The sequence below is a fragment of the Phacochoerus africanus genome, chromosome 10 (assembly GCF_016906955.1).
Source record: "Phacochoerus africanus isolate WHEZ1 chromosome 10, ROS_Pafr_v1, whole genome shotgun sequence".
Classification (NCBI taxonomy): domain Eukaryota; kingdom Metazoa; phylum Chordata; class Mammalia; order Artiodactyla; family Suidae; genus Phacochoerus; species Phacochoerus africanus.
In genome coordinates, this window is record NC_062553.1 from 131,227,444 (window position 1) to 131,255,093 (window position 27,650).

The window sequence follows — 27,650 nt, forward strand, 5'->3', positions numbered from 1 at the left end:
GTTCCCAGGCTAGGGATCTAATCGGAGCTGTTGCTGCCGGCCTACACCACAGCCACAGCAATATGGGATCCGAGCTGCATCTGCGACCTGCACCACAGCTCAGGGCAACACCAGATCCTTAACCCACTGAGCCGGGCCAGGGATTGAACTGCAGCCTCATGGTTCCTCATCAATTCGTTTCCTCTGTGCCATGATGGGAACTCCTATTCTCTGTTTTTAAGAGTCTGCTCTCAAGGCCATCTTAGCTTCACAAAATGAAATGAGCAGCTTTCATCTTTCCCACTGTTTGCAAAACAGTGCATGTATCATGCCAATTATCTGTTTGTTGAAATTTTGAAAGGACACACTAATAAAACCATATTGCGGAGTTCCCGTCATGGCTCAGTGGATTACGAATACAACTAGGAACCATGAGGTTGCGAGTTTGATCCCTGGCCTCGCTCTGTGGGTTAAGGATCCTGCATTGCTGTGGCTATGGTGTAGGCTGGAGGCTACAACTCTGATTAGACCCTTAGCCTGGGAACCTCCATATGCCGCGGGAGTGGCCCTAGAAAAGACAAAAAATAAAGTAAAATAAAACCATTGGTTTAAGTCCCAGTCTGGGTTTAGGCTGGGTTTGAGTCCTGGCACGTGGGTTCAAGTGCCCGTCTGTGTTCTGGCTAGGCTCAGGTTGTTAGTACTGTCAGTTTCAGCTGGCGGACCATGAAGGGACAGTGATAAGGCAAGAAAAAAAAATAATAATAATAAATAAATAAAACCATATTGCCCCGAGGGTTTTTTGAGAGGTAATTCCTCCATACCATTTTCCAGTTTCTTTTATGGTTAATAATATACTCAGGTTTTAAGAGTTTTCAGGATTTGTATGTTTCTGGAAAAGACTGCTTCACAGAAATGTTGTGATTTATAGTCATAAAATTGTTTTTCTGATCTTATAGTTTCAAGGCCTCTTTATCTGCTTCTTATTAATGTCATTATCAGTTTCCTTTAAATTCCTTATTCTTTGTCTCTGGGAGAGCTTTTAGGAGCGTCTCTATCTTACTGTCTTAAATAAAAAATTATTAAGTTAAAATTGTTTAAATTCCATTACTAATCTATTAACCTAACAATGGTAACAAACTACCTAAAAATCAGATGCCGTTCACAAAGGTTGGGGGGACCGACCTCTCTGGGCAGTTGAAAATCCTCGTAAAGCTTTATATTTGGCCCTTGCAATTCCTGTTGCACGGATTCAGCCAATCCTGAATAAGGTCGTGCTGTGTGTATTGAAAAACAAAAACCAAAAAACAAAAACCAACCCTGTGTATGAGTGGATCCGGGCAATTCAGATCCACTTTGTTCAAAGGTCCACTCTATAGCAGTCACCGTATTTCTAACCAGGCAGTGTATCTGCTAGTCTCAGACCATCGCCCTGAATTTATAAACTATTATTCACTTAATAAAACTGTTCACTTGCAGATCCTCTTGTCCTTCCTAACGGGCGGAACCAAAAGGTCCAAACCGCCTATATGTTCATGTTGATTTTCTTGAAGCTGTTGGGGTGAATCCACTCCTCATTTTTGCTTTATTCTCCTCGGGGTTTCTGGCCTTGAAACTGTATGGGAGCGCTGTTCTCCTTTCTTTCCAGATTTCCTTGTTAAGTTTTTTCTAAGCTTTTACTTCCTCCTCTTCCTCTCCTGCTCCTGATTCCCCATTCCATGACTTTCACGAACACCCACCTATTTCTTCTCCTTTTCCTGTGGGCTATATCTCGCACAATCTTGATTTTAGGTTTCAATACTTGACGAGCAACATGCACCTTGTTAGAAGTTGTTTTTGAAGTGCAGTCTTCATAGGGACTTAGAAACCAGTCATCTTGAGGGCCGACTTGGTTCAAAATGAGCAAGACTCCTGAAGACGGGGTGAGGGGACGAGGTTCTTTCTTCTGGATGGTGGCCAGCACCCTCTGGCAGTCCCTCAAGCCAGTTTTCTGCCTTCCAACTCCCCCCATCCCATCTCACCAACCACCTCCCTGTGTGGGTGGAGTGATCTTTCTTAAGCTCTAAAATACATACAGTATCGTTGAAGGTCCTTGACTATCAAGCCGTCGTCCGCCTGTTGGATCTTACTGTCTGCAGCTCCTCTGAATGCGTAATACCTCAAGGAAATTTTTTTTTACTGTATCTTTGCTCTTTCCTGTTCAGCTAGAATTTATCTTTCTTCAGAACTCCCATAATCACTTTAGTTGTATTTCTATTATTGAACTTACTACAGTCTGCCTTATATATTTGGCATAGCTTTCTTTTTTTTTGTCTTTTTTTGCCATTTTTTGGGCTGCTCCTGCAGCATATGGAAGTTCCCAGGCTAGGGGTCGAATCGGAGCTGTAGCCACCGGCCTACGCCAGAGCCACAGCAACACAGGATCTGAGCCGCATCTGTAACCTACACCACAGCTCACGGCAACGCCGGATCGTTAACCCACTGAGCAAGGGCAGGGATCGAACCCACAACCTCATGGTTCCTAGTCGGATTCGTTAACCACTGCGCCACCACGGGAACTCCTGGCATAGCTTTCTCCTTGAGTAAATGACAGCCTTGATAAGAGCCGGGAGCATCTCTTTCTTCTTTTGATTCCCAGGGAATTTTGTTCATTCAGTAAATGTTCCTCAACGGAGCTGAACGTTATGCCAAAAAGAATCAGGTATTTTGACGGGCTGGAGTTGCCAAAAACAACTTAATTAGGGCTATAAAATCAAGGTAGATATTTACAAGTCTAAACGGGTGAGGTTGGAGCGAGTAGCAAGAGTGGAAATAAATTCCAGAGCCTGGAGTCATCTTCTCTCTTTGGACACCAGGGGGCAGCCTATGCCCAGTTCCGTGATTGCATGTAAGGCAGCCTAGTGAGGCTGAAATTTTCTGCCCTGTTTTGGAAATCTATGTTTATTTTGAACACTAAAAGTGATGGCTGAAACCTGGGTTTGGAGGAAGCACAGATCCACTCCCTGACTGCAGGCTGTGCCCTGGGATCTCTGGCCCTCCTGTTTTGAACTCATCCCTCCATGCCTGCATCATCTCTTAGCAGTGCGTCATAGATGTTGAACCTTTCAGAGTTTCCCTTAAATGGCTGAAGAAAATCAAACCTTGTTAGTGTTTTGAATAAACACACATAAGCACCGAGGCTTGGAGAGAGGAAGCAAACTCTGACCAGACAACGGAAATGTGCAGTTTCCCCCCTGGGTAACCGACTAGGACAGGCGACTTTTGGAAGGTCCCGCCTGTAATCCTCCAAAGAAAACGTTCATTTTCCCTCTCAGCTCATTTTTTTCCCTTTAAACACCAAATGTTTTTTCATGCGATCAGACCATCCACAGGTAAAAGTCTGATATAATCTGAGCCATAACTAGCAGATTGATTTCAATTCTTTTATCTGCCGTTTAAGGGCTCATAGCCTTTTCTTCATGTCATTTGTTGCCTCCAGTTGTGTGGATGTGTGCATGTGTATGTGTTAAATTTGTGTTTTATTTTTAAAAAGCAAATAAGGAGTTTCATGGTGGCTCAGCCGGTTAAGGATCTGGTATTGTCACTGCAGGAGCTCTGATCGCTGCTGTGGTGCAGGTTCGACTCCTGGCCCAGGAACTTCCATATGCCGCAGGCACAGCCAAAAAATTCCCCCAAACAAACAAACAAAAAGCAAAGTACTAGGAATAATTTATCCTGGAATTCTGATGGTGACTAATTTATTAGGTGATATGTTAAGTCTTTCTGTTGGTACTTGTTTCTGTTCTACCTAGAAGATGGAGAAGAAATGAAGGAGAAAAGATACTGCTTGTTTTCAGGTTCTCAGTGGCATTTCTTTCAGCTTTTCTCTCTCTCTTGATATATGGATATTACATATTTTATATGATATATGTATACACATAAATTCACATATGTGCATAAATATATATACACACTCTCCACGTATATGTGTCTATATACACACACACATTCATATATAGTGAATAGTATGTATTATGTGTGTCTCTGTGCCACATGGTAGTACAGTGAGTATTTAAGAGCAGAGACTGGAGCCTGACTGCTTGGACACCACTCCTAGCTTACTAGATGGGTCATTTACAAACAGTTCTGTGCCTCAATGTCCTCATCTGTAAATGGGGACACTGCTGCTACTACCAGTAGGTATCACAGGGTGGATGTGTAGATTAGAGGGTTTAACAGACAATGGCACAGGTTAGCCATTATTTTTTGTGTGTATCTGACGTATTCCATAGCTTACACTACAGCTTTTATTTATGAAAAACACTTTCTGTTTACCCAGCGCGGGAGTTTAAATTTTTGGAAGATATTGACTCGTGTGCACTTGCGTTGTACCGATTATTCAACTCAGGGATCGAGGTTCAGTACAGAAAGTGCCAGCCATGATTTCTGCTGGGTGGGAACTTGGATGTCAAAGAGACAAGAGAAATAATTCATGCTTTTCTCATTCTAGTCTCTGTCTCTCTCACTCTTCTTCTCTTAGCCCTTCTCTTTGGGAAGACTGTCAGCAATGGAGATGCGTATCCATCAGGAATTCAATTCACCTATCAATAACCAAAAAAATAATAATAGCTGCTTCACTGAGAATCATGAAGGCAGGAGGCTGATGGGGCTGGTTCAGAAGCACCTCTGTGATTCTTTTGTATTAGAAAAGCTACTTCTGTCTATCTCGTTTACTTTCACCCTGCTATCACATTCCACTTCTGACATTAGATGTGTGGGGGGTTTTTCCCCCACACCGAGCACGTCTGTGACACCAGCTGAGTGTCCCACAATTTTAACTCATTTCTTTCTTTTCTTTTAGGGCCGCAGCCACAGCATATGGAGGTTCCCAGGTTGGGGGTCGAATCGGAGCTGTAGCAGCCAGCCTACGCCACAGTCACAGCAACGTGGGATCTGAGCTATGTCTGTAATTTACACCACCACTCATGGCAACATCGGATCCTTAACCAGTTGAGCAAGACCGGAGATCAAACCCGCCTCCTCATGGATACTAGTCAGATTCGCTACTACTGAGGCACAATGAGAACTCGTTTCTGACACTATCTACCCAGAGGTAGCTTCAGATCCCACAGATTATGGGCTGAACCTCATAAGACTGCTCCCCTCTCCCACTTCAAATGCCAATTTCAAGTCCAAGTTGTCATTTGTGCTTCTGACCTCTTGCCTATAGATCAGAGGTTCCCAAGACCCCCTCCTGAGGTTCCATCCGTTTACTAGAGTGGCTCACAGAATTGAGAAACGCAGTTTATTACTGTTTACCAGTCTACTGTAAAAGGATATGGAAGGGGTTACAGAAAAACATCCAGATAGAAGAGATGCACGGGGCAGGTTGCGTGGGAGGGACGGGAGCGTCCATGCCCTCTCCAGGTGAGCTAGTCTCCTAGCCCCTCCATAAGTCCACACACCTGGGAGTGCTCTGAACTCCATACTTTTGGGATTTCTATGGAGGCTTCATCACACAGGAAAAATCAACTGTAAACTCCATGTCCAGCCCCTGCTCCTCCTTTGGAGAATGGTGGGGGGTAGGGTTGAAAGTCTCAAGCTTCTCATCCTGGCTGGGTCTTTCTGGTGACCAGCCCCCTTCCAGGAGCCCATGCAGAGACACCTTGTTAGAACAAAGATGCTCCAGGTGCTCTGATCACTTAGGAAGTCACAAGGGTTTTAGGGGCTCTGTGCCAAGGAACTGGGTCAAAACCAAATATTAGAACAAAAGATGCCCCAATGGGCTCTTATTACTAAGTAAATTACAAAGCTTTTAAGAGCTCTGTGCCAGGAACTGGGGGCAGAGACCAATGCGTATATTTTCTATTATCTAGCATCCGTGCTTCATGGTCACAAAATGGCTGCTGCACCTCCAGGTGTCATGTTGATATTAAGCAAAAAATAAAGTAAGAAAAGAGGAAGGGTGGTTTTAACTACATAAGCTCTCTTACCAAAAAAAGAGAAAAAGCCTTTCAGAACCCTGCTCCCCTCTCTGACCAGGAGGCTCAGGGCTAATTTCCAGAATGGTGTTACAAGGCTGTTAACTGGAAAAGCATCTACACTAAAGGTCAGAAAAAAGGAGTAAGCCTGAGGTGACTTGGGCTCAACCAATGACTATTATCTACGAAAGTGCATCTTTGTCTTGGCTTTGCATTTGTGCTTCTCCTTCTCAGATTCTCCCTGTTTCTCTCCCTCCAGCCCATCCCCCTCTTTGTCTAGAAGGAGGTAGAATTAAAAGGGATAACAAGGAAAGTTGCTTCAGGAAATAAAATTTGCCTCATAAGAAGTTATAAACATGCAACTTAGGAAAGAGGGCAGAAGGACATGAAGCAGGGTGTCTTTACAGGAGAAGAGGACTCCGGAGGAAAAAGGAAACACTGGCTTAAGCAGAGTGGGATGAAGGGAGGCTTCATCCAGTCGACTAATTTCCGAACACTGCCTTTGTCAGAGGCAGAACTAGTCTCCTTGCATCTGAAATGAAGCAACGCAGACAACAGACTTTCTGATAGATCATTTAATTACAGATTATCCTATGAGAGAGAATGTTTTTCAGGCAAACAACAAAGGAAGGCTTTTGTGACACCCATAACGTATTTTTAGATGATACCTATTCAAATGTTACCTATTCCATGAATTCTTAATGATTTTTTTTCTTAAAAAAAGCGTCATAACTTTGAACAGAATTTTATAAAATACCATGATTTTGAATAGGATTTCATGCTATAGCCAGTGAAGTAGCATCAGTTCTCCCCAGGAGGTGGGGTTTCTTGACTTAATTCCTGGCTCTGTTCTCCATCCAATGCTATCAGGTGGCTCCACTTTACACCATAGGTCACAGGTGACCAAGTATTTAACCTGTGTCCTGCTGGGAGTGTCTAGTCACCATCGCTCTCACTGGAACTGCCACTGTCAGAGGATTCACTGCTGTCATGCTTTCTCGGGGGGTGAAACCTCCTGTTGGAAGGGGGCTTTCTGTATCCCCAGGAGCCTTTCCTTTGTGACATACCCTTACTCCGCGTATAATTATTTTGTCTGTAGTGTACATCGTGATTTTTTCTGCCGTGTGTTATTATGGTCCCCTCATTATTGGGGTCACTATGGGAACCCATTTCATTTTTGATGTTGTTTTCAAGACCGCGAGAAGGAGTGAGCTGACCCTGACCTTTGCCCTTACTGGGAAAGCTTTGTTTTTCACTCGAGGTCACTTGACTCCTGTTAGAAGGTCCCGGACCGTTCCTACTGCTGCCTTTGCCATATTTGGGAATTTCATTATAATTCGTACTTTCAGCTCCATCACTGCTGCCACCTTTTCGTTTATCTTTTGAGGGTGCATGAGGGTAATGAAACTCTATTTTCCCTTGATGAGCATTTTGGCTGCTGCCATCCACTCTGTTTCCTTCTTTCCCAGGGAGTTTCTTGAAATCGGTGCCCCCTGTGATGCCATTGCCGCCCTCCACCAGGCTCACGTCGGCACCATTTGCCTCTTTGGCTGTTTTATCCCTGGTTCCAACAGTATCTCTGCCATTTCCTTCCTTCTCTGGGATCTCATTAGACCCCGGCCCTCTTGCATCAGGATGAATGGTCTCAGCTTCACTTGGGCTGGAAAACTCTGTTTGAATGTCTGTACTTTCTCGATCAGGACCAGTAGCTTCTCCTTTACCAGAAAGGTCCTTAAAAGGGGGGCCATCTCCACTGAAAGGAGAAATATCATTGTCCCCCCTCCCTTGAAGATCTGGGTAACCACTGCCTTCGAAATCACTGGGGACTTTTTTGACTTTGGGGAGCTGTTTTAGGTAGTTGGTGTTGTGTTGGAGACGGTGGGGACTTCTGCTTTTTGCTGGAATATTCTGGGCTTGGGAACCTCTTGGATGATTCTTCTTAATATTCGATGGGGCTTTCGCATAGTTGGCAGCTGCTGGAATTTTGCTTAGAACATTCCTGGGTTTGTTCTCTTTGTTTTCTTCCCCCAAGAGCTCAGTCACAGCCCCTGGCTCCATTGCATGTTGCATGTGATTTCTGATGAGAGCTGCGCCATACTCTTCTTGGTCCTGTAGTTTGCTGAGAGCGCTGTTTCTGTCTTCGGCCTTGTGGTTCTCAGAGGATTTAGGATAAATGGCCATCTTTAGGTCATTTGGGGCATTTTCTTTGTTTCCAATACTCTGGTCTTCATTCATTATCTTTCTATTTCCAATAAGATTTTGGGCTTTAGTGCTTTTGTTATTTTCACTGTTTCCAGGAAGCGACAAGTTTTTCCCTTTTTCCTGGCCAGTGTTTTCTGTAGGTGCTTCTCTCTTGCCAGAATGGGGAAGAGCAATATCGCCTTTATTTTTTTCTTCCTGCTAAGGTGTAATTTTCCACATAAAGTCATTATTTTATGTTCAACTTTTAAAATGTAATCATTCTTAGGCAATACTAATAATTTAAAACAACCCCGCTGTATACTTCATAAAAAGACTATTAACTCAGTAGGGGTTTGATGGTAGAGATAATTCTGGAATGGCAAAGCAGGGTTCATGGAGAAGGAAGAAGGAGCAAGGATTGAAGGGTGGGTAAGATTCAAATATATGGAAGGAAAATCGTGAGGCTATCTTAAGAATAAGCGGCATATTCAAATGTTTGGAAATAGGAAACATTTGAAAGATGAATAAAATTATAAGGTTGGAGTAGAGAAATCCTAAAGAAGAGAATCCTAAAGAGAGAAATAAATTTGGAAATATAGATTAGGGCCTGATACTGAATTTCAGGAGGACAGACTATGATCCTTGTCTTGTGACTAGTGAGCCAGGGTAAGGGAAATGGAGTTTCTTTCTTCCTTCCTTCCTTCCTTCCTTCCTTCCTTCCTCCCTCCCTCCCTCCCTCCCTCTCTCTCTTTCTTTCTTTCTTTCTGGATTTTTAGGGCCACATCCACAGCATGTGGAGGTTCCCAGGCTAGGGGTCCAATGGGAACTGCAGCCACCGGCCTACACCACAGCCACAGCAACGTCAGATCCAAGCCACGTCTGCAACCTACACCACAGCTCATGGCAATGCCAGATCCTTAACCCACTGAGCAAGGCCAGGGATCGAACCCACAACCTCATGGTTCCCAGTCAGATTAGTTTCTGCTCTGCCAGGAACTCCCTGGATTTCATCTTTCAAGTGTGATTCCGTTCTCATTCTTTCTCCTCCCCCACCGCCCCTTCTCTCAGCTTTTGCCTTGGTCCTCAAAGGTGTAAATATTTTCCTCTCTTCCTTTTTTTTTAACAGAAAAAAAAAAAAACCCATAAGCAGAAGAAACCAGGGAATACTCAGCTTCTGACATCCAAACAAAGGATTTTGCCCCACGTGTTGGTGACTCTAGCTGTTGTCTGAAAATGGATTCATTAATTTTTATTGTCTTCTTCTTTTTTCATGTAATAAACCAAATTTGATAGTCCAGATCAATAGTTCTCAAATTTAGCATTGATCAGAACTATTTGGAAGGCTTCCTAAAACAAACTCTCCCCACTGGCCAGCGTTTCTGATTCCGTGGACTGGGGATGGGGCTCTGGCATGTGCCTTTATGACAAGTTTCCAGCTGACATTGATGCTGCTGGTCTGTAACCACCTTTCGAGAATTACGCTTCTTGATCACACACTGAAATAATGGAGGTCTAGACAAGAAAAATCCCTGAGAGAATAATGAGACGGAAAAGAGAAAGGAGAGAAGAAGAGTAGCTCAGTTGATCCCTTTTGGGGGGAAGGTCTGTAAACACAGTGCCTCATAGGCTGCACGCTGCCAACCTGAAGTGCAGCCAACATGCAAGGAGCTAGAAAGATGTGGTCAAGAAGAAAGAGGGGCTGGGATGGAAGTGGCCCAGGCCACTCACTGTTTCTCTGAGAGTGCCCAGGAACTTTCCAGAGGGAATGAAGTGGCTCTTAAAAAGCAATGCATCCTTCCCCTACCAAAAGTAAAGTCCATTTCTGGTTTCTCCACCTCCTTGAACCTGGGCCGGCTTGTGATGTGCTTTGCCCAGTGGGCCAATGGTGGAGTGAGAGTGTGTCTAGGAAGCCTGGAAGCTTCTGCGCTTGCCTCCTGGAACTCAGGGATTGTACAGTGTACCCAGGGAATCATGAGAAATAGTAAACGGAATTGTTATTTTAAAAAAATAATAAACTTTTAAAAAGGAGCCATGCAGATGGAGCATATATACTAGGAACAAATGTGAGTTATGCACAAACAAAGACGGACCTGTAGTGTCTGTGAGCACCAAGAGAGGCTGGGTCACTGCTGCCCCTGCCCCTCCCCAGACTGGGTTGTTTGGTCCTAAGCTATTGGAGCCAACATTGTCTTAGGCTTCCAGCAGGGGGCAGTGGTACACAAGTGGTCAAGCAACGTTTTCCGGTCCATGTCTGAGGACCCCATGTCTTCCTCCCCACTCTGGTGCCAGCCACGTTTGTGCCCATGGCATGTGGTGGATGGTATAACCCACGCCCTGCTCCCTGCTGTGTGTGCATGCCACCTTAAGGGAGAAGGAAGGACCTGAGCCTTTTTATCCAAAAGAAACTGAAGGACATACTTAAAGAACTATTTCAATGATGAGAGAACCTTAAGTTTAAATGGATCAGATTTAAATTAATTTCCTTTCCCCTTTTATTAGCCCACGGGTTGGCGCTCTTGAGACACCGAGCAATTCTAGACAGGATACACAACATGCTTTTCCTCCACCTCAAACTTGTAGAGGGAGCAAAAATTTACACCCCCACAACCTAGGCCTGGGAACTGGTGGGTAACATGAAATCAAAATAAGAGATTTTATTGAGGCATTGGGCTATGGAAGAAGCTGGGCTGGTTGCAACCTGTTCTGATCAATCTCTGAGGACTTCTTAAGTGGCAGAGGCAATAGTCCTGCAGGGGGGGGGGGCAAGGTGGGAGGGGCTGCCGAGAGGTCATATTCAAGGGTTTGCACAGACATGTGCTTTGTAAAACCTGGGATTCCAGGGACAAGAATATGGTTTTATTTTGTAGGGGATGCCGAGCTAGTGAAGGTGCATGAGCAGGAGATTAGCCACATGGAAATCAGAGATGCAGGAGGAATTGTGGTGACGGAGAACAGTCAGGGGGAGGCCGCCATGTCCATGGAGCTGAATAATGTTGGAAGCAGTGGGGAGCTGTTGCATCAGCTCATGTTTCAACCTCAAGATACAAACTGTTTACAGAAGTCTCCTCTATTTCCACGAAGCTGGCTAATATGCCGTACATAATCTTGCAGCATGTGCTATCTTTAAGACATAACTTAAATGACTTATTTGGGGGAGTTATCATGATTCATTGATCTTCCAAACTGGCAGGTGGATCCTGAAACTAGGTAAGAGTTTCTCATGAGGAAATAGAAAATAGAAAAACTTTAGAGTGAATTATTTCTGAATGAAAAAGAAACATTTGACTTTTTTTTCTTTTTTGACTGCACCCACAGCATGTGGAAGTTCTCAGGCCAGAAGTCGAACCTGTGCGCAGAAGCAACCCAAGCCACTGCAGTGCTAATGCCAGATCCTTAACTGTGCCACTTGGGAACTCCACACATGACATTTTAAGACATTCAATCTTGGAAAGTTGTCCGTAGATATTTATATTTTCCTTTACAACTAAGTTCATTTGCTCACTGGTCTCTTTTGAGTTAAACAAATGCTTTATAATAATCCCTTCTTAATTTTTTCCCTTTCCAGAGTTCCTATCATGGCTCAGTGGAAATGAATCTGACTAGGACCCATGAGGACACAGGTTTGATCCCTGGCCTTGCTCAGCGGGTTAAGGATCTGGCATTGCTGAGAGCTGTGGTGTAGGCTGCAGACACAGCTTGGATCTGGCATTGCTGTGGCTGCAGTGTAGGCCGGTGGCTACAGCTCTAATTAGATCCCTAGCCTGGGAACTTCCATATGTTGTGGGTGCAGCCCTAAAAAGACAAATAAAGAAACAAAAATTAATGGCTTAATTAATTTTTCCTTTCCTTCCTATTCTGAAGGGGGAAGTTCTGTTTTCTCTTTGGTGCTTTTGCTGCTTTTAAAACAGTAGCACGTATACTAATGAACTGTGTGCACTTCTTGAAAGACTGAGTACATTTCTTTTATAAATAAAAACATGAACAACTTTTAAAATGCAGTATGTGATGGTCCGTCGTTTTTTGCACTTGCTTATGTCAAATGACTTCTGCTTGCATGTTGACTGTGTGATGGTCGTAGAGTCAAAACATTAATTGGCTGATCTGCTTTCCTAACTCTGTGCCTTGGCTCTTATTATTCTCTTCATGAGAACAGCCTCTCCCACTCAACCGTTTGCTCAAAGCTTTCTCAGCCTCCTAGGCCTAGCTCAGTTATTTCCATGTCACATAGCTTTCCTTGAACACCAGACTAAGAACTAATCTTTTCTCCTCCAAGCCCTGAAGCACGATTTTTTTTTTGGTTATCACTCACATAGCATTTTGCACATTCTGTCTCAGGTTATTATATATATATTATTATGTATATAATTATATATTATGTATATTATATGTATATATAATTGGACCCCAGGCTAGGGGTCCAATTAGAGCTGTAGCCACCGGCCTACACTGCAGCCACAGCAATGCCAGATCCAAGCTGTGCCTGCAAAATGTATATATATATATATATATATATATATATTTTAGGGCCACACCTGCAGCATATGGAGGTTCCCAGGCTAGGAGTCGAACCGGAGCTGTAGCTGACGGCCTACACCACAGCCACAATCACACCAGATCTGAGCTGCATCTGCAACCTACACCACAGCTCACGGCAACGCCAGAGCCTTAACCCACTGAGGGAGGCCAGGGATCGAACCCCACATCCTCACAGATCCTAGTTGGGTTTGCTACTGCTGAGCCACAAGAGGAACTCCTGTGATCATTTTTGTAAATGCCTTTTTTATTTCCCAACTCTAAAATCCTGGAGAGAAAACGTTTTCTCAGTCACTTTGTCTCACAGAGTATCTTGCACAGTAGAATGAGCTTAACACCTATTTGTTACAACCAGTAAGTTTAAAAGGCAATGAGCCTAAGAGCTGTGTCTAAAGACTATGGAGCAGAACAAAGTAACATTCTGAAGGGGAACTACTACTTTCATGGGGAATGAAGCCAGATTTGGAGAAAGCAAACAGTCCTTTTGCTGATGGCATTTGAAACTATTTCTAGCTCTTTGGCCAATGAATCTACAAAAAGGACTGAGTGAAAAGAAGGATTGTTTTATTCCAATGAAAAGGCCCTTCTTGTTTCTCTTCTGAGAATCCTGACACAGATGTCGTCATCTGTGGAATGAATTTAAGGGACACTAAAGTGTGTCCCATTTTAGGGCCGAATGCTTTCCGTCTAATCGCTCCCCCTTCGTGAGCACAGAACGTAGAAGACGTCCAGAAAACCTCCTTCTAAAGGATCAGGTTTGACTCAGAAGCAATAACATGAAAAACTCATGCCTGTCCAGGGCACCGCACCACACCTGCCTGCCACGTCCCGGGCACACAGGGGCCCGTCAGTGCCAGGAAGACCGGGCGCAGGGTTCCATAGCAGAGACACCCCAGGAGCCTGGGACCCTGGGGGAGAGGGCAAAGCACCAGCCACAGGCAGAAAGCCCAGAACAGGCGAATGTAAACTTTGTCCCCCTACACTTTGTCCCGGCGTTAATCCAGCGTTTAGCTCATGATGAGAATCACTAGGACGGAGCTTACCTTCATGCCAGTTTGATTTTTCCTCCCAGATGATGTGTAAACGTACTTAAAAATATAATACCCGTGTTTCTCATGGTGGCCCTTGTAGGTGACCTACAAAAACACAACATTATGTTAAGATGGGTTTCTCTCTTCCTAGGAAGTTTTCCTTCTCTCTCTTTTTGGTTGTGCAAGAATATTTTTAACTTTTTAAGTCCACTTTCTGCATCTGACAAATGGTAGTACTTCTGATAACCACAGGGGGGCGCGGGTCAGCCAGCTCCCGAGGAGAGCAGCTGGCTCCTCTCTTTTCTTGCTGTCTGGAAATGTGTTTTCCCTGAGAATGACGGTCAAACTGCTCTCTCTCCTGGAGTGTATCAAGTTTATCAGCAAATTTCAGTGGATATGGAGCCCTGAGAAATTTGCTCAAGTGGGAGGGGACAGGGGATGAGGAGGAAGGCAGATTTTGCAGGATTCACGCTGACGTCAAATTGGCAGACCTCACAGTGGAACCTTCGGGCTCCTAAGCGTGTGGTTTTTGCCTTTGTCATTTTCAGCTGAGATAGAGAACAGAAGATTGTTGGTTTTTAGGACAGACTTTTCTGAGACTGCCAAGAGGAACCGTGGTAGGCAGAAGCAGGCTGCAATTGGGTGACCTGAAAAACTCAGGGTTCTTGTTTAACTTTCTGGATGCACATGGGAAACCCTCGCCAAGGGCGCAGAATTCCCCATGAAGGCTCCTTAATTCACTTGCCTTTGTTTTCCTCCTTACTTATCACTTTGCTCTCACGTACATGGGTGGGAAAATATGGCTTTCTAATAGCAATATTATTATTGCTAATAATAATAACTAGAATTTTTACTCATGTCTCTGAAGGAAGAAATCACATCAAGGTGAGACAAATTCCCATTCAGAAGGCTTTTCTCTTTTCTTCACACAGGGTGTGAATACAAGGGCCAAAATTATGTTGTTTCATTTTCCATCTCCATCCTAAGTACACAAGAACATTTTGACAGTGAAAATTTTCCTCCTATTGACTTTTCTCTTTACAGAGTTGGAAGGGGTGTATTTGAGAAGAATAATTCTGTTTACCCTCTGTTTTTCCACACAGTCGTGCTTCGTTTTCTCAGCCTGTGGTTGAAAGGTCTGAAAGGAGGAAACAAGAAATAAAACTTCACGGCAAACATTTCTTCTTTCATTCATTTCGTCAAACAATAAACATGTCCTTTATTTTTCTCTCCCTGGGGTGTATTAGTCAATGTGGAAAATCATTCTGGCCAAAAGAAGACGGAAGCACGAGTCACATCTGCTCCCGAATTGAAGGAATCCTGAGGCTACTGTTCCTTCCCTGGAGGGGACAAGGCACTCTTCGCTACAGAGCCACCTTCGAGCGCCGGAGGATGGGGTGGCACTGCAGGTGAAAAAGCTTGGATGTCATTGGCACCCCCTGAAAAAGGTTTTGCAGGCACACCGGGCGTGTTCAGTATCAGTGAGCCAAAACCAGAGCCCAGCGATGGGGGTTGCACGTGCCCTGATGGCACAGGCTCCGTGCTGTGCTATTTGAGTTAAGGAGTGATGCTTCCAATAGTCCCGCAAGAGTGAAACCACAGCCCTGCACCTGCGGGAAGGACCACTCCTGAGGCTGGGACTCGATTGTCGATTGTTGCTAGGCGCCTGGGCCGTTGTGTCCTTCAGGGAGAGGGAACCAGGGTAGCCTGCAGATTGTGACAGAGGCTTTCTCTCGATCTGACATGGAAGCATCAAAATATCTTGAAGGCACCTGGCTGGGGGGTAAGAGGTAGCTACAGAACAGAGAATGTTCAGAAACTAAAAAGGGGTAGATGCAGGTGGCTCATTTCAGGCTCTGGGGATGCAATTTGGGTGTCACAGGAGAGCGTGCAGAGGAGAACCTGCAATCCTGGGGCAGGCTTGCCAGGGAAGGATGAGACAGGACCTTCCTGCATTCTCCGTATTTTCTTATTTATTTTTCTTTATTTCCTTATTTGGTTTTGAATTTCCTAGGTTATCTCAGATGCGACAAGAGGAACCAGTGGGTGGCGCTGGCCGTATCTGAATGCACAGGTGGAAGCAGGCATCCGGACGCTGTCGGTGGGACCAGAGAGAGATTTGGTTCCCTCAAGGGAATGATGAAATCAAGAAGCTCTGTCCACCTAGAGGGTGTTCTACCTGAGAAAATCTTAAAGTTCTGCATTTCCTCGCAATACGATATCGGTAACCAGCCTGCTTGCTTTCAGGGGCTAAGCTTCTCCTGTTCTCTCCAGGATGGATTCCCCCCCTACAAGCCACATTCTCCAAGCTCCTCGGCCATCCGACTTCAGTCTGGGTTAGGCTGCCGGGAGGTCTGCCCTGAGACTGGAGGGTGAAGGAGAAGGAAGCCCAGGGTCTCCTTTTACTGGAGACACCCTCTTACCAGTCCAGAGATGGCAGGAAAAAATCTGCCCACAGATCTTGTTAAAGCAACCCTAATCTTCCTGGTTAAGGAAGATAAGGACTTCCTAGTCCTAGTTAGAAGATCCTTCGCCCAAACCCCTTTGTCTTATCAATTCTTCACAAATGTATTGTTTCTTTGTCTAAAAGGCATAAGAGCTTCCAGCTCTGGTCCCTTCTTCATGTCCTCACATTCTTGTGAAGACTTCCATGTACCTGTAAAATTTTAATAATATATGTATATATCTCCTGTTCATCTGTCAGTTTTAATTGTCAGACCCAGCCAGGGACCCAAAGAGGGTTGAGGAAAAGCTTTCTCCCCCCGACAGAGTGAATTTGGATTCTAATTCCAAAACATATGGCAGTGACTCGGGATGTGGATACCACATACCTGCTACTAAATAATTTAAGCAGGTGCTCAAATAGAATCTGTGTCTGGAAGAGAACATCACGTTTGGGCATCTGTAATTCCACCTTTGTCTCTGCGTCCTCGCCAAACCTCTCTCATTTGGAATCAGCACCCCCTCTCCTTCGCTCCCAGCCCCCGTGTGGCCTTTCTCCAGCCCTTGAGTGTGGCCCGAAAGCGGAGATGGCGTTTCTCTTGGGGGGAAAAAGGCTGGCACCCTCTCGGGACCAGGGGTCCCTGGGGGATGTTGACAGAGCGCCTTTACTGGAAAATGGTCAGAGAGTGCCACTCCAGCTCTTCTTCGGGGTGTGTGGCTCGAAATAGACTCGTCCTCAGCTGGTGGGATGGAGCTGGGTCAGCAGGACCCACTCTGTCCACACCATGTCTAAGCACCAGCCTCTGGGGCCCTGGCGGAGCTGAGTGGGTTGTGTGCAGTGGCCCGGGCATGTCTATTTTTAGCCTCCCACAGGACTGGGAGAGCACGTGTGCTGAGAAGGGACTTGCTTGCCTTCATTTCTTGCTTTCTTTTTTTCCTTTTTAGGGCCACAGCCGCGGGATGTGGGAGTTCCCAGGCTGCTGGCCTACACCACAGCTCATGGCGATGCCAGAGCTGAGCCACATCTGGGACCAACACCACAACTCATGCCAACATTGGATCCTTAACCACTGAGCGAGGCCAGGGATGGAACCACATTCTCGTGGATCCTAGCTGGGTTCTTAACCTGCTGAGCCGCAGCGGGAACTCCACTTTGCTCAATTTCTGCTGTCCTCACTGGTTGGCATAGTTCCTCCCTGTCACCGGGTTCCCCAGTTGGTTACCCGCTCTCTCAGGACCTGTGTGACAACGGAATGACCGCTCGTTTCCACGGTCCTCCAGTGGCAAAGGTTAAGATGTTTTGCAGGCATTTTCTAGTTAGCACGGTGTCTCCTTTGCAGAAAATAGTGGTGAACAGTCAGCACTTTCACCAGATGAGTTAGTTGCATCCTGAGTGCTCCTCCAGGAGAGTCAGAGGAAAGAAAAGTCACAAAGGGAACCTGGAGCTCGATTTGGGTGAAGCTTAAGGGGACTTTTCCCATCTTAACCTCGCAGATGAAGAGAAATTCACTAGCAGGCTCTCACAGGGTTGGGGGTGCTGCAAGAATTACAGAAAAGTTCGAGTCTTGTTGTGCTGTCTTGTAGTTGTAAAGTCTAGTTGCTTCATTGAGCATTCTAGTTGATTCTTTCAGTTTTCAGTAAAATATTGACACCTTCTTTTGACATGTTAGCATTTGGGGACCTGAATAGTTGCTTGTTAGCATGAGCTGATTGAATTTCTCAATCAAATTGGTTTTCTCAAAAATAGTCTTTCTGCATCTACCCACCCCAAACTCCCTGTCCATCAAGGTCCTTCTGTATAGCACAGGGCACTATATCCAATCTCGTGGGATAGAACATGACGGAAGATAGCATGAGAAAAAAGACTATGACAAAATATAACTGGGTCACTAAGCTGTGCAGCAGAAATTGATACCACGGTGGAAATCAACTGCGCTTTAATAAAAATAAATTTAAAAATAAAACAAACCGAAATATTCTTTCTGGTGTTTCTCTAAAGGCAACATGTGGGCATCTTGTAATTCTTCTCACATGTTTGTTGGGGCCTCCTTGGTGACAGACATTTGTGTCAAGTGCTAAATGCTTCCTCTTTGGTACTTTATTGTAAGTGAACTAGGTAAAGGCTACTCATTTAAAAAGACATTGTTTAAAAGAAAAATAGATACAGCGAGCAAGCGATTATATAATGTGTAACTGAATTCATAAATGCTTACTGGTGCCGCCCAGGTCAGACTGAAAAGGAAGAGTCCCAAACAGACGATTCGCATCTTTGAGAATCTCTGTGAAAAGACAATTATGTTTTTCCCTAAAACATTGCCAGTTATGAACTGCAGCCATAAGTCTAAATAAACACACATCCTTCCCCTTAGCAGTCCATTCCCTTTTGTTTAAAAAAAAAAAAAACAAACTATGCATACTTTATATCCAAGTGTAGAAACTTTAAGAAATTTCATGTCTAATTATTTCAAGGTGAAAATGAAAATTGTCCAATATTATTAAAACAATGAAGTCAAATAGAAATGGATTTTATGGACATATTTGTTTATTCTATTGTCAGCCCAAATTTGCCTTTTTGTCTTTAGAGAGAGACCATCTCATTGAATTCTTGCATAATTCAGTTATTTATAGAACTCATTTACATAACTCAGTTAATATAGCAACTCATAACAGACTCTTCAAAGAATCTGCCAGGGTAGCAGACTCTGCTGTGAGGAATGAAAGCTTATTCACTCCTGGCCTAATGCCCAAATAGATGTCCTTGTATTCACGGGCAGTGCAGATGAGGTGGGAGCCGCCTGGGGGCTGGAGAGTAGTGATTGATGCACTACTTACATGAATAGCTAACATTTATGGAGATCTGAAATGAGCCAAGCCCTGCTGTAAGCATTTGATGTGTATTTGGTTAACTGAGCCTCACAGGGACCCTGCGGAGTTAGGAGGCATTCCTATTTCTGTTTTATAGATTAAGAAAGAGACACAGAGTCAAACAACTTGTCCCAGAATTCCCAGGTCTTAAGGTGCAGAACCAGGATTAGTCTCAGGCAATGGAGCTTTAGAGCCAGACTCCAGGCCACCTTGAATAAGTTTCTATTCTTTCATGGTATTACAGAAAAAGCTGCATGTAGTTGATTTAAATGTAAATCATATTATGAGAGTGGGATGAACAAACTGATGTTTAAAATACCAACAGTCAGGGCTAAAGGAACACGTTTATACTTTGGTAAATATACTAAGAGGATCTAGCACATTCATTTAAATCAAGTTGCCATTAGATTGAAAAAGAAAGTTGGCATATAACCTTGGATTTCTACCCTGTTGATTTTGATATTACGTATTTTACTCACTACCACACAGACACACAGCAACCAACATGAGAACCGAAAATTTACACCACTCTTCCACATTACCTGAGAGAAAATCCTTCGAGGAAAAATAATCTAAATACTTGCAGTCTAACTATTTCGAGTTAAACATTTTTATTTGGAGAAACGAATATGACTTTTAAATGTATTCTAAAATCCTGGGCTATTCTCTTCTTCTTTTTTTTTTTTTTAAGGGGGAGAGTGTAGCACCCTCGTTCTTTTAAAAAAATTTTTTATTATAGTTGATTTATAATGTTCTGTCAATTTTCACTGTATAGGAAAGTGACCCAATTTTTTATATCTATCTCTTCTAAATTAACACAATTTTAAGGACCTTCATGCTAACCGTAATTCAGCTTCCAAGCATTTTAGAGATCAGGACAGAACAAGTCATCCATCAAATGACTTAGTGCTGATGAGGAGAAATATCAGCAAGGATGAGGTTTGAGAGTGTAAATACGATCACATTATCCTCATTCTGCGTTGCCAGCAGAGGTATAGAGTGAAACTGAAGTTGCTGAGCTATTGTGGAGCTCAATCCCATTCATCGTCATATCAGAGGAAGCTGCTACCAAGCCTTTAGCATTAGTTGATCATTTCTAGAGCTTGGGAACATACTTTCCTTACACAAAACAAAGCACGGAATAGTACCCAGGTGTGCTCAATAGAGAGTACTTGCATCATGCATTTATTTCTAAAGCGACCCCCCCCCACACAAGGCATGCATCTTAAAAAGATAAACTATGTTATAAAGCTGTTTGCTACCAAGAACATCAAGAGAGCCAGATTACCTGGGATCTCTGGCCTTCAGAATACCTGGCTGCTTCGGCAGGATTAGCAGCCTCTGGGCATTTTGCTGAAATTTAAAGTTTGTTCGTGTTCCCGATGGCCAATCAGCTCTGGCTCACTCAGCCCTAGCAAACAATTTGTTACCAGTGCCCACAGATAACCACAGGGGGCAAAGTAATTTTAATCTAAAAATGTTTTTGTGGTGAAAAGCTGCTATCAAATGTTCCAGAAAGTGGGATAAACAGAAAATATAAATACCTCAGCTTGGTAGATTGTGTTGTCAAATAATTAAGAATGACTTCAGAACTATTAATTAGGGCTGACTGAGTAAGTCGCAAGTTTATAAATACCCTTTTGTGTAGAAAGTCTATTATTTCCATTTTGCCAGAATGAAATTCAGCAATATTTTTTTGGGGGGGGGTTGGTAATATTTTATTTTTTTAGTACCCTAATGTGACCACATTTTTTTTTAAGTATAGTTGATTTACAGTGTTTCTTCAATTTCTGCTGTACAGCAAAGGGACCCAATCACGCACAGTTCCCCGTGCTGTACAGTAGGGCCCCATCGCCCATCCGTTTGAAATAGAACAGTTTGCATCCAAAACCCCCACACTCCCTGTCCATCCCACTGCCCCCCTCTCCCCTGAGTAAACATGAGTCTGTTCCCCTTGGCCGTGACCTGCTTCTGCTTTGTTGACAGGATTGTCTGTGCCATATTTTAGATTCCACAAATAAGTGCTATCGTATGGTATCTGTGTTTTCTTTCTGGCTTACTTCACTTAGTTTGAGAAGCTCTCATTCCACCTATTTTGCTGCAAATGGCATTAGTTTATTTTTTGTGGCTGAGTAGTAGTCCATGGTGTATATGTACCACATCTTCTTAATCTGTTCATCTGTCGATAGACATTTAGCCACCGCCATGCCGGATCCAAGCTGCATCTGTGACCTAATTTCAGCTTTTGGCAACTCCAGATTCTTAACCCACTGAGCAAGGGCCAGGGATCAAACCTGCATCCTCATGGACACGCTGTCAGGTTCTTAACCTGCTGAGCCACAATGGGAACTCCCTAAGTGTGGATTTTTCATTGACGATGAAGTGATTTAGCTTGGGTATCTTTGGAGTCAAACACACCTGAGTTCAAATACTGGCTCTACAACTTGGTTACTGTGGTCAGATGCTTAAGCTAAACTTTGATTGAGTGAATACAACGGTCCAGGTACTATTCTAAGTGTGGTACATTAACCCATTTAATGTTTACAAAAGCATTAAAACACCTGTAAGTACTGTTATTACCACCCCAATTTTAGTGATGAAACATAAAGCAGTTAAGTGACTTGCTTAAATATCTAGCTAGTATTTTTATGTTGGAATTTGTACTTAGGAAATCTGTCTCCAGAGTGAGGCTTGAGGAGTTCCTGTTGTGGCTCAGCTGTAATGAACCCAACTCGTATCCATGAGAACGTAGGTTCAACCCCTGGCTTCGCTCAATGGATTAAGGATCTGGCATTGCGGTGAGCTGTGGTGTCATCTTGCAGACGTGGCTTGGATCCCGCATTGCTGTGGCTGTGGCATAGGCCTGCAGCTGCAGCTCCAGTTCTCTTGGTATTATTTTATGGTTTCAGATATTTCTCAAATGTGCTTTCTCTTTGTTTTTCCCTCTTTTCAAAGAATTTTAGTGTGCAAGAAATTTCACCTTCATTTAAGTCGTGGGAAAGTGTTTAATTCTATCTTGATGAACCTGTGTTCTACAGAGAAAAAATGCATGGAATATTAAAATTTGATTTAGCTATCAGTCCTACTGGGGAGGAAACTGGCAGTAGCTAAATATATATGCTCCCAAAGCGAAACGAATTTAAAGTTCAGAAAGTAAAAATGCAACTTGAGCTTTAAATTTGGAACCTACAATTGACTAAAGCAAGAAAAAAAAAAGAATCTATTCTGGCTGACAGTTTGCAGAGAAGGAACTGTGGAGAAAAGAACCATTTGCAAACCATTTGCCAAGGTTCTGTGAAGTAGAGGTGTTGTATCCCCTGGGTTGAGCTTGAACTTCAAAAACAGTGTAAGTTTCCTAAATGTTTTTGTGTAATAGAGTTTTGCTATAACATTTCTTAGGAACCAATAGCCTAAGGTTAAAAACCAAGGTTCTGTTAAAAACAAACAAACAAAAGTTCATCTATTCTCACACTATTTCTATTTAATTGGAAAACAAAACAAAATAAAACAGACTTAGGGAGTTCCCATCGTGGCACAGCGGAAACGAATCCGACTAGTAACCATGAGGTTGTGGGTTTGATCTCTGGCCTTGCTCAGTGGGTTAAGGATCTGGCACTGCCATGAGCTGTGGTGTAGGTTCAAACGTGGCTTGGATCCTGCATTGGTGTGGCTGTGGTGTAGGCCAGCAGCTGTAGCTCCGATTTGACCCCTCGCCTGGCATCCCAATATGCCGCAGATACAGCCCTAAAAAAGTGAAAAAAAAAAGGTAAAAGCAAACAAACAAACAAAAAAACCAGACTTAGGAAGCAATAGAGAAGAACAGGAAATGGACACAAACTTTCTTTTGGTTCTTGGTTCATGGTTCAGGAACACATATCTTCACCAGTGATGCTCTTAGCCTGGCTTTCCTGGGCCACATGGACACATAGAGTTTCTCCTCAAAGATATTTTTCAATGACAACGTCCATGAAACCTGTTTCATCTCATGCTGGTTTTTCATTTTTTACCCTCCGGTTGATGAGAATAATTAAAATGTGAGCTAACTAGGAACCGACCCTGTCCATCCCAGCTCCTGAAACGTCATCCAGGCGTGTCGTTTTGTATTTTTGTTTTGACTTGTTTTGCTTCCCCATCTATTTCTAGAACCTTCCCTCCATCTTCTCTGTACTTGCGCTCGAGGTCCAAGTGCTCTTGTATCTCTTTTTAAAACTTAGGGTTGTCGGAACTCTTTTTATCCTCTGGGATCTTGGTCCCCAACTTATTCTTACGCCTACCAGGTAACGCATCTCTTTGCATCATAATGAGCAGCTAGCAGTAAACATAATATATATATTTCCACAGGTTCTGACTAACTGCAATAACTCCCTACTTTCTAACTTATATACACAACAGACAGACAGCATTTTGCCTCCTGAATCAGGAGAGGAATCGGGGTGAACAATCTCCTCCTTACCATATGGACCCTTAAAGACGTGTCAAGACTTCAGGCACTCATAGAAGTATTCATTCCCCACCTCTCTCCAGAATCGAGGGTGTGTTGGGGCTTGCCCTGTTTTTAGCAGAAGAAAACATGTCTGTTTTAAATATGTTCATTCATGGGTATCAATATTCATCCTAAGTTTAAAAAGGTCACTTTTTAAAATGTCACTTACAACCATCTTTCACATTTACCCCGCCATTATGTTTATTTTTAGTTTTCATCATTTTTTTTTTCTCGTAGTGTTTGGGAATTTCAACAGAAGTACATAAACATTTCAGCCCGATACGGAACCACGAAGGGTCACAGAGGCGCGTAAGCCTGGCTGTGTTCATTCCTCTAGGCTATTTGTTTACCCATCAGCTATTACTAGCAAAGAGAAGACATGTCAATATAATTTGCTTTTATTTTTATATGAGAAAGATGTCTTATTACACCTTAGAATGTAATTCAGAGGATGCAGTTAACGTGTAATTATAATGACACCCGCCCTTTCCTTTGGGGCACGGTAACGTTCTGGAAGTAGCTGTAAAAGTTTATTGTGTGATCTCAAGGGGGAAATACCTCTCATTTTCAAATGGCCCTTTTTGGTGGGTGCTGTTTTGTTGTATGCCACCAAGTATTCGTTTAAGAGAGCACATATTTTGCCGTAGGTCAGAAATTGGCACAACCTTGCAAATCGACCATATGTTAATAAAAATTTTAAACATTAAAAAAAAAAAAAAAGAGAGGTGTGGGAGTTCCTGTTGTGGTTCACGGGAATAAACCCCACAAGTATCTAAGAGGATGCGGGTTCCATCCCTGGCCTCGCTAGGGGGGTTAAGGATCTGGTGTTGCTGTGAGCTGTGGTGTCGGTCCCAGATGTGGCTTGGATCTGGTGTTGCTGTGGCTGTGGGCCAGCGCTATAGCTGACTTGACCCCTAGCCTGGGAACGTCCATGTGCTGTGGGTGTGGCCCTTAAAAGCCCCCCAATAAAGAAGGAGAGAGAAGCAGAGCATGATGGTATACAGCAGCTAGTTATTCATTCTATTGGACACACACTATTTTCTTACCTAATGGGGGCCTATCCAGTCTTCTCAAGTTTTAGCTTTAAATTTGTGTTTATCTGCATTATCGTTTTATTTTAGCTTTTCTCTCATGACTGTCTTAATTGTCAGGAACCCAGATTTTCTCTCTGCTTCTTGGTCCTTCTCCAGGTATCTATTGCTCGGCAACAAGCTACCTCCAAACGCAGTGGTTTAAAACCCCAGGTTATTTTCTCCTAAGGTTTGTGGGTGACTTGGCTCAGCTGTGAGGTCTTCGCTTTGACCTCTCATTGGGACATTCAGATGAGGAGGTTGCAGGAGTTCCCTGACGACTGGCTAGGGCTGTTTGTCCGTCTTTTTTTCTTTTTCTTTTTTTGTTTTTTACAGCCATGCCTCTGGCATATGGAAGTTCCCAGGCCAAGGGTCGAATCGGAGCTGCAGCTGCAGGCCCACAACACAACCACAGCAACACACTGGACCTGAGCCGCACCTGCGACCCACACGGCAGCTCACCCAGCTAAGCCACTGAGCAAGGCCAGGGATAGAACCTGCATCCCCATGGAGACGATGTCAGGCCCTTAACCCCCTGAGCCCCAATGGAAACCCTTTATTTCACTTTTTATCTTTTCTCTGTTCAGAGGTGTCATTTGATTCATTCTTGGAGGGAGGATTATCTTTCTCTGGGAGGAATGAAAATATTCCCCTTCCTTTTCTAATCATTTGGATTCTCATCAAGTTTCTTCCAGATGGGCCATTGCTGGACACTGTGAGGGATTCCAGAAAACAGAGCTTCTGGTGGGGAAGGTGAAGGGGATTTGGAGCAAGAGTCTGGGGAGGCTGGTGAGCTGGAAGGGCAGAAGACGGGCTCTCTGACATGTGGTTCTAAGCAGGAAAAATAGTTCAAGAGGGAGCCTCTGTGCAGAAGATGCTGCATGATGTGGCCGAGATGTCGGCCGGGAAGGCCGTGACTGGGGGCCCAGGGCTGGTTTAAATCACAGCACTCTCCAGGCAGCCCCTTAGGCATCATCCAGGAACTTCCTGATGCCTCCACCTAGGCCCAGGGTCGTTGCTGGTCCACAGCCCTCACCATCTGCCCACCCGTTTGTGCTGCTGTCTGGACAAAGGCTGTGCATCTTTTCTCTGCTGCCATTGCTTATGTCAAGTAACACCTTGCTGCAGCTCCACGGGTCTCCTTTTAAAAACCCCCGCTGGTCAAAAGGAGACGCTCAGATGCTTGGCACATTGGTGGCGGACAGGTACCCTTCTGCCCTCAGGGACTGATGCAAACTAGCTTGAATCCCTGCGATGGGGTCGTGGGGAGTGGACACCCACATTACGTGTCAACAGCCAAACGAAACAAGAGTTCCCATTGCGATGCAGTGGGTTAAGAACCCGACTTGTATCCATGAGGATGTGGTTCGATCCATGGCCTTGCTCAGTGGGTTAAGGATCCAGTGTGAGCATGAGCTGTGGTGTAGGTGGCGGGAGGCTACGTTGCTGTGGCTGTGGCGTAGGTTGGACTCGGATTGGACTCTTAGCCTGGGAACTTCCATATGCTGCAGGGGCAGCCCTAAAAAGCAAAAAAAAAAAAGGCAAAAAAAACAATGGAAAACCCCATAAATTTCAGAGACTTCAGCTATCCTTTCCAAATCGAAGATTTGATGATACCAAGATCTATTAAGATAGTATATATGTCTAGTATGTGACACATAAATAGTAAGGATGATGGTATCACCTAATAAATGGTATTTATCACACCGTTCCTACGGCCTCAATCTCATCCAAAGCTTCTGCTTACCAAGATGCATTAGGACAAGAAAAAAACTGTTCTCTGAGTTCTCGAAAGACGATTTTGATGGCCAGGGGATTCTGTTACAATCGGATGCACCTGAGGGTTAACGGAGAAAGGAGGGGGCTGGAGAGGAGGGATGTGATGAGCTGAGGAGCTCGTGACGTGTCGGACTCTGAACAACTCTGCGTGCGTGCCGTGTGCAGCAGGTGAAGGAACACAGATCAGGGAAGGAAATTCACTGACTCTTGATACCGCCATCGCTGAAGTCCACCTAACCCCGGGGCTCGTGTTCTTCGCACAAGGCCAAGCTGCCGGTGTAGACAGGTACACCAGCAGAAGTATCAGGGCATCCTTGCTTTGAAACTATCCCTTACAATTCAAGTCATAAAAGAGCTGCTTCTAAGGAAATCGTGATAGAGGACAAGGCTCGTTTTTCAGCAGTGCTCTCATCAGTGATGTCCTGCCCGCTTGTGGCTCCACACCCTTCCTGATGCATATGTGCTAATGCACATAGCATTCCTGATGAATACAGGCGAGGAGTCAAGAGAACGGATTCTAAAGCCAGGCTGCCTTTTCTGTTTGCTTGTTTTGTTTTGTCATGTTTTTTGCTTTTGGGGGCTGCACCTGTGGCATATGGAAGCTCCCAGCCTAGGGGTCAAGTTGGAGCTGCAGCTGTAGGCCCACACCACAGCCACAGCAACACAGGATCCGAGCCACATCTGTGACTTACACTACAGCTTATGGCAATGCGGGATCCTTAACCCACTGATGGAAGTCAGGGATCAAACCTATGTCCTCATGAATACTGTGTCGGGTTCTTAACCCACTGAGACACAACGGGAACTCCTGTTTAAGAATTTTCTAGCTCTATTTCACTTAAAACCAAATCAAATGGGAGTTAAGATTGCCAGATAGAACACCCGACATTTGATTAAATTTGAATTTCAGGTAATGAATCATTTCTTTAGTATAAATACGTCCCAAATATTTCACAAAGGCCAAATATAGCATGGAGAATACTTAAACTAAAAAATTATTCATGGTTTATCTGAAATTCAAATTTAACTAGGCATCTTACATTTTCATTTGTCAAATCTGGCCACTCTAATAAAAGCCATTTATTCTCCTGACATATATGGCTGACACTGCCCACAGGCCTGCCAAAAATCTTATTTATGTTCATTTATCCAAGAGACAATGTCTATAGCCTTTTCGAGTTTTAAACCTTCGTGGACATAAGCTTTCGTCCCGTAGCTCAACGGTCTGCCTTTTCCCATTCCAAATCTCTCCCTTTTCTTCTTAATTATGACACATTTGAAGGATTGCATCTTTATTTGTGATAAAACCCATAGATAGAATATACATGGA

General features: G+C 44.0%; 1 protein-coding gene across 1 annotated transcript; it reads right to left on the minus strand.

Annotated features, from left to right (window-relative positions):
• Window positions 1-6,535: 6,535 nt before the first annotated feature.
• On the minus strand, window positions 6,536-20,377 carry MEPE (matrix extracellular phosphoglycoprotein). Its single transcript, XM_047798887.1, has 5 exons — window positions 20,277-20,377; window positions 18,337-18,402; window positions 14,766-14,819; window positions 13,694-13,786; window positions 6,536-8,336 (listed from the first exon to the last, which is right to left on the minus strand). Exons 2-5 carry the CDS (start codon window positions 18,388-18,390, stop codon window positions 6,873-6,875), a joined length of 1,665 nt encoding a protein of 554 aa, XP_047654843.1. The 5' UTR covers window positions 18,391-18,402; window positions 20,277-20,377; the 3' UTR covers window positions 6,536-6,872.
• Window positions 20,378-27,650: the final 7,273 nt, after the last annotated feature.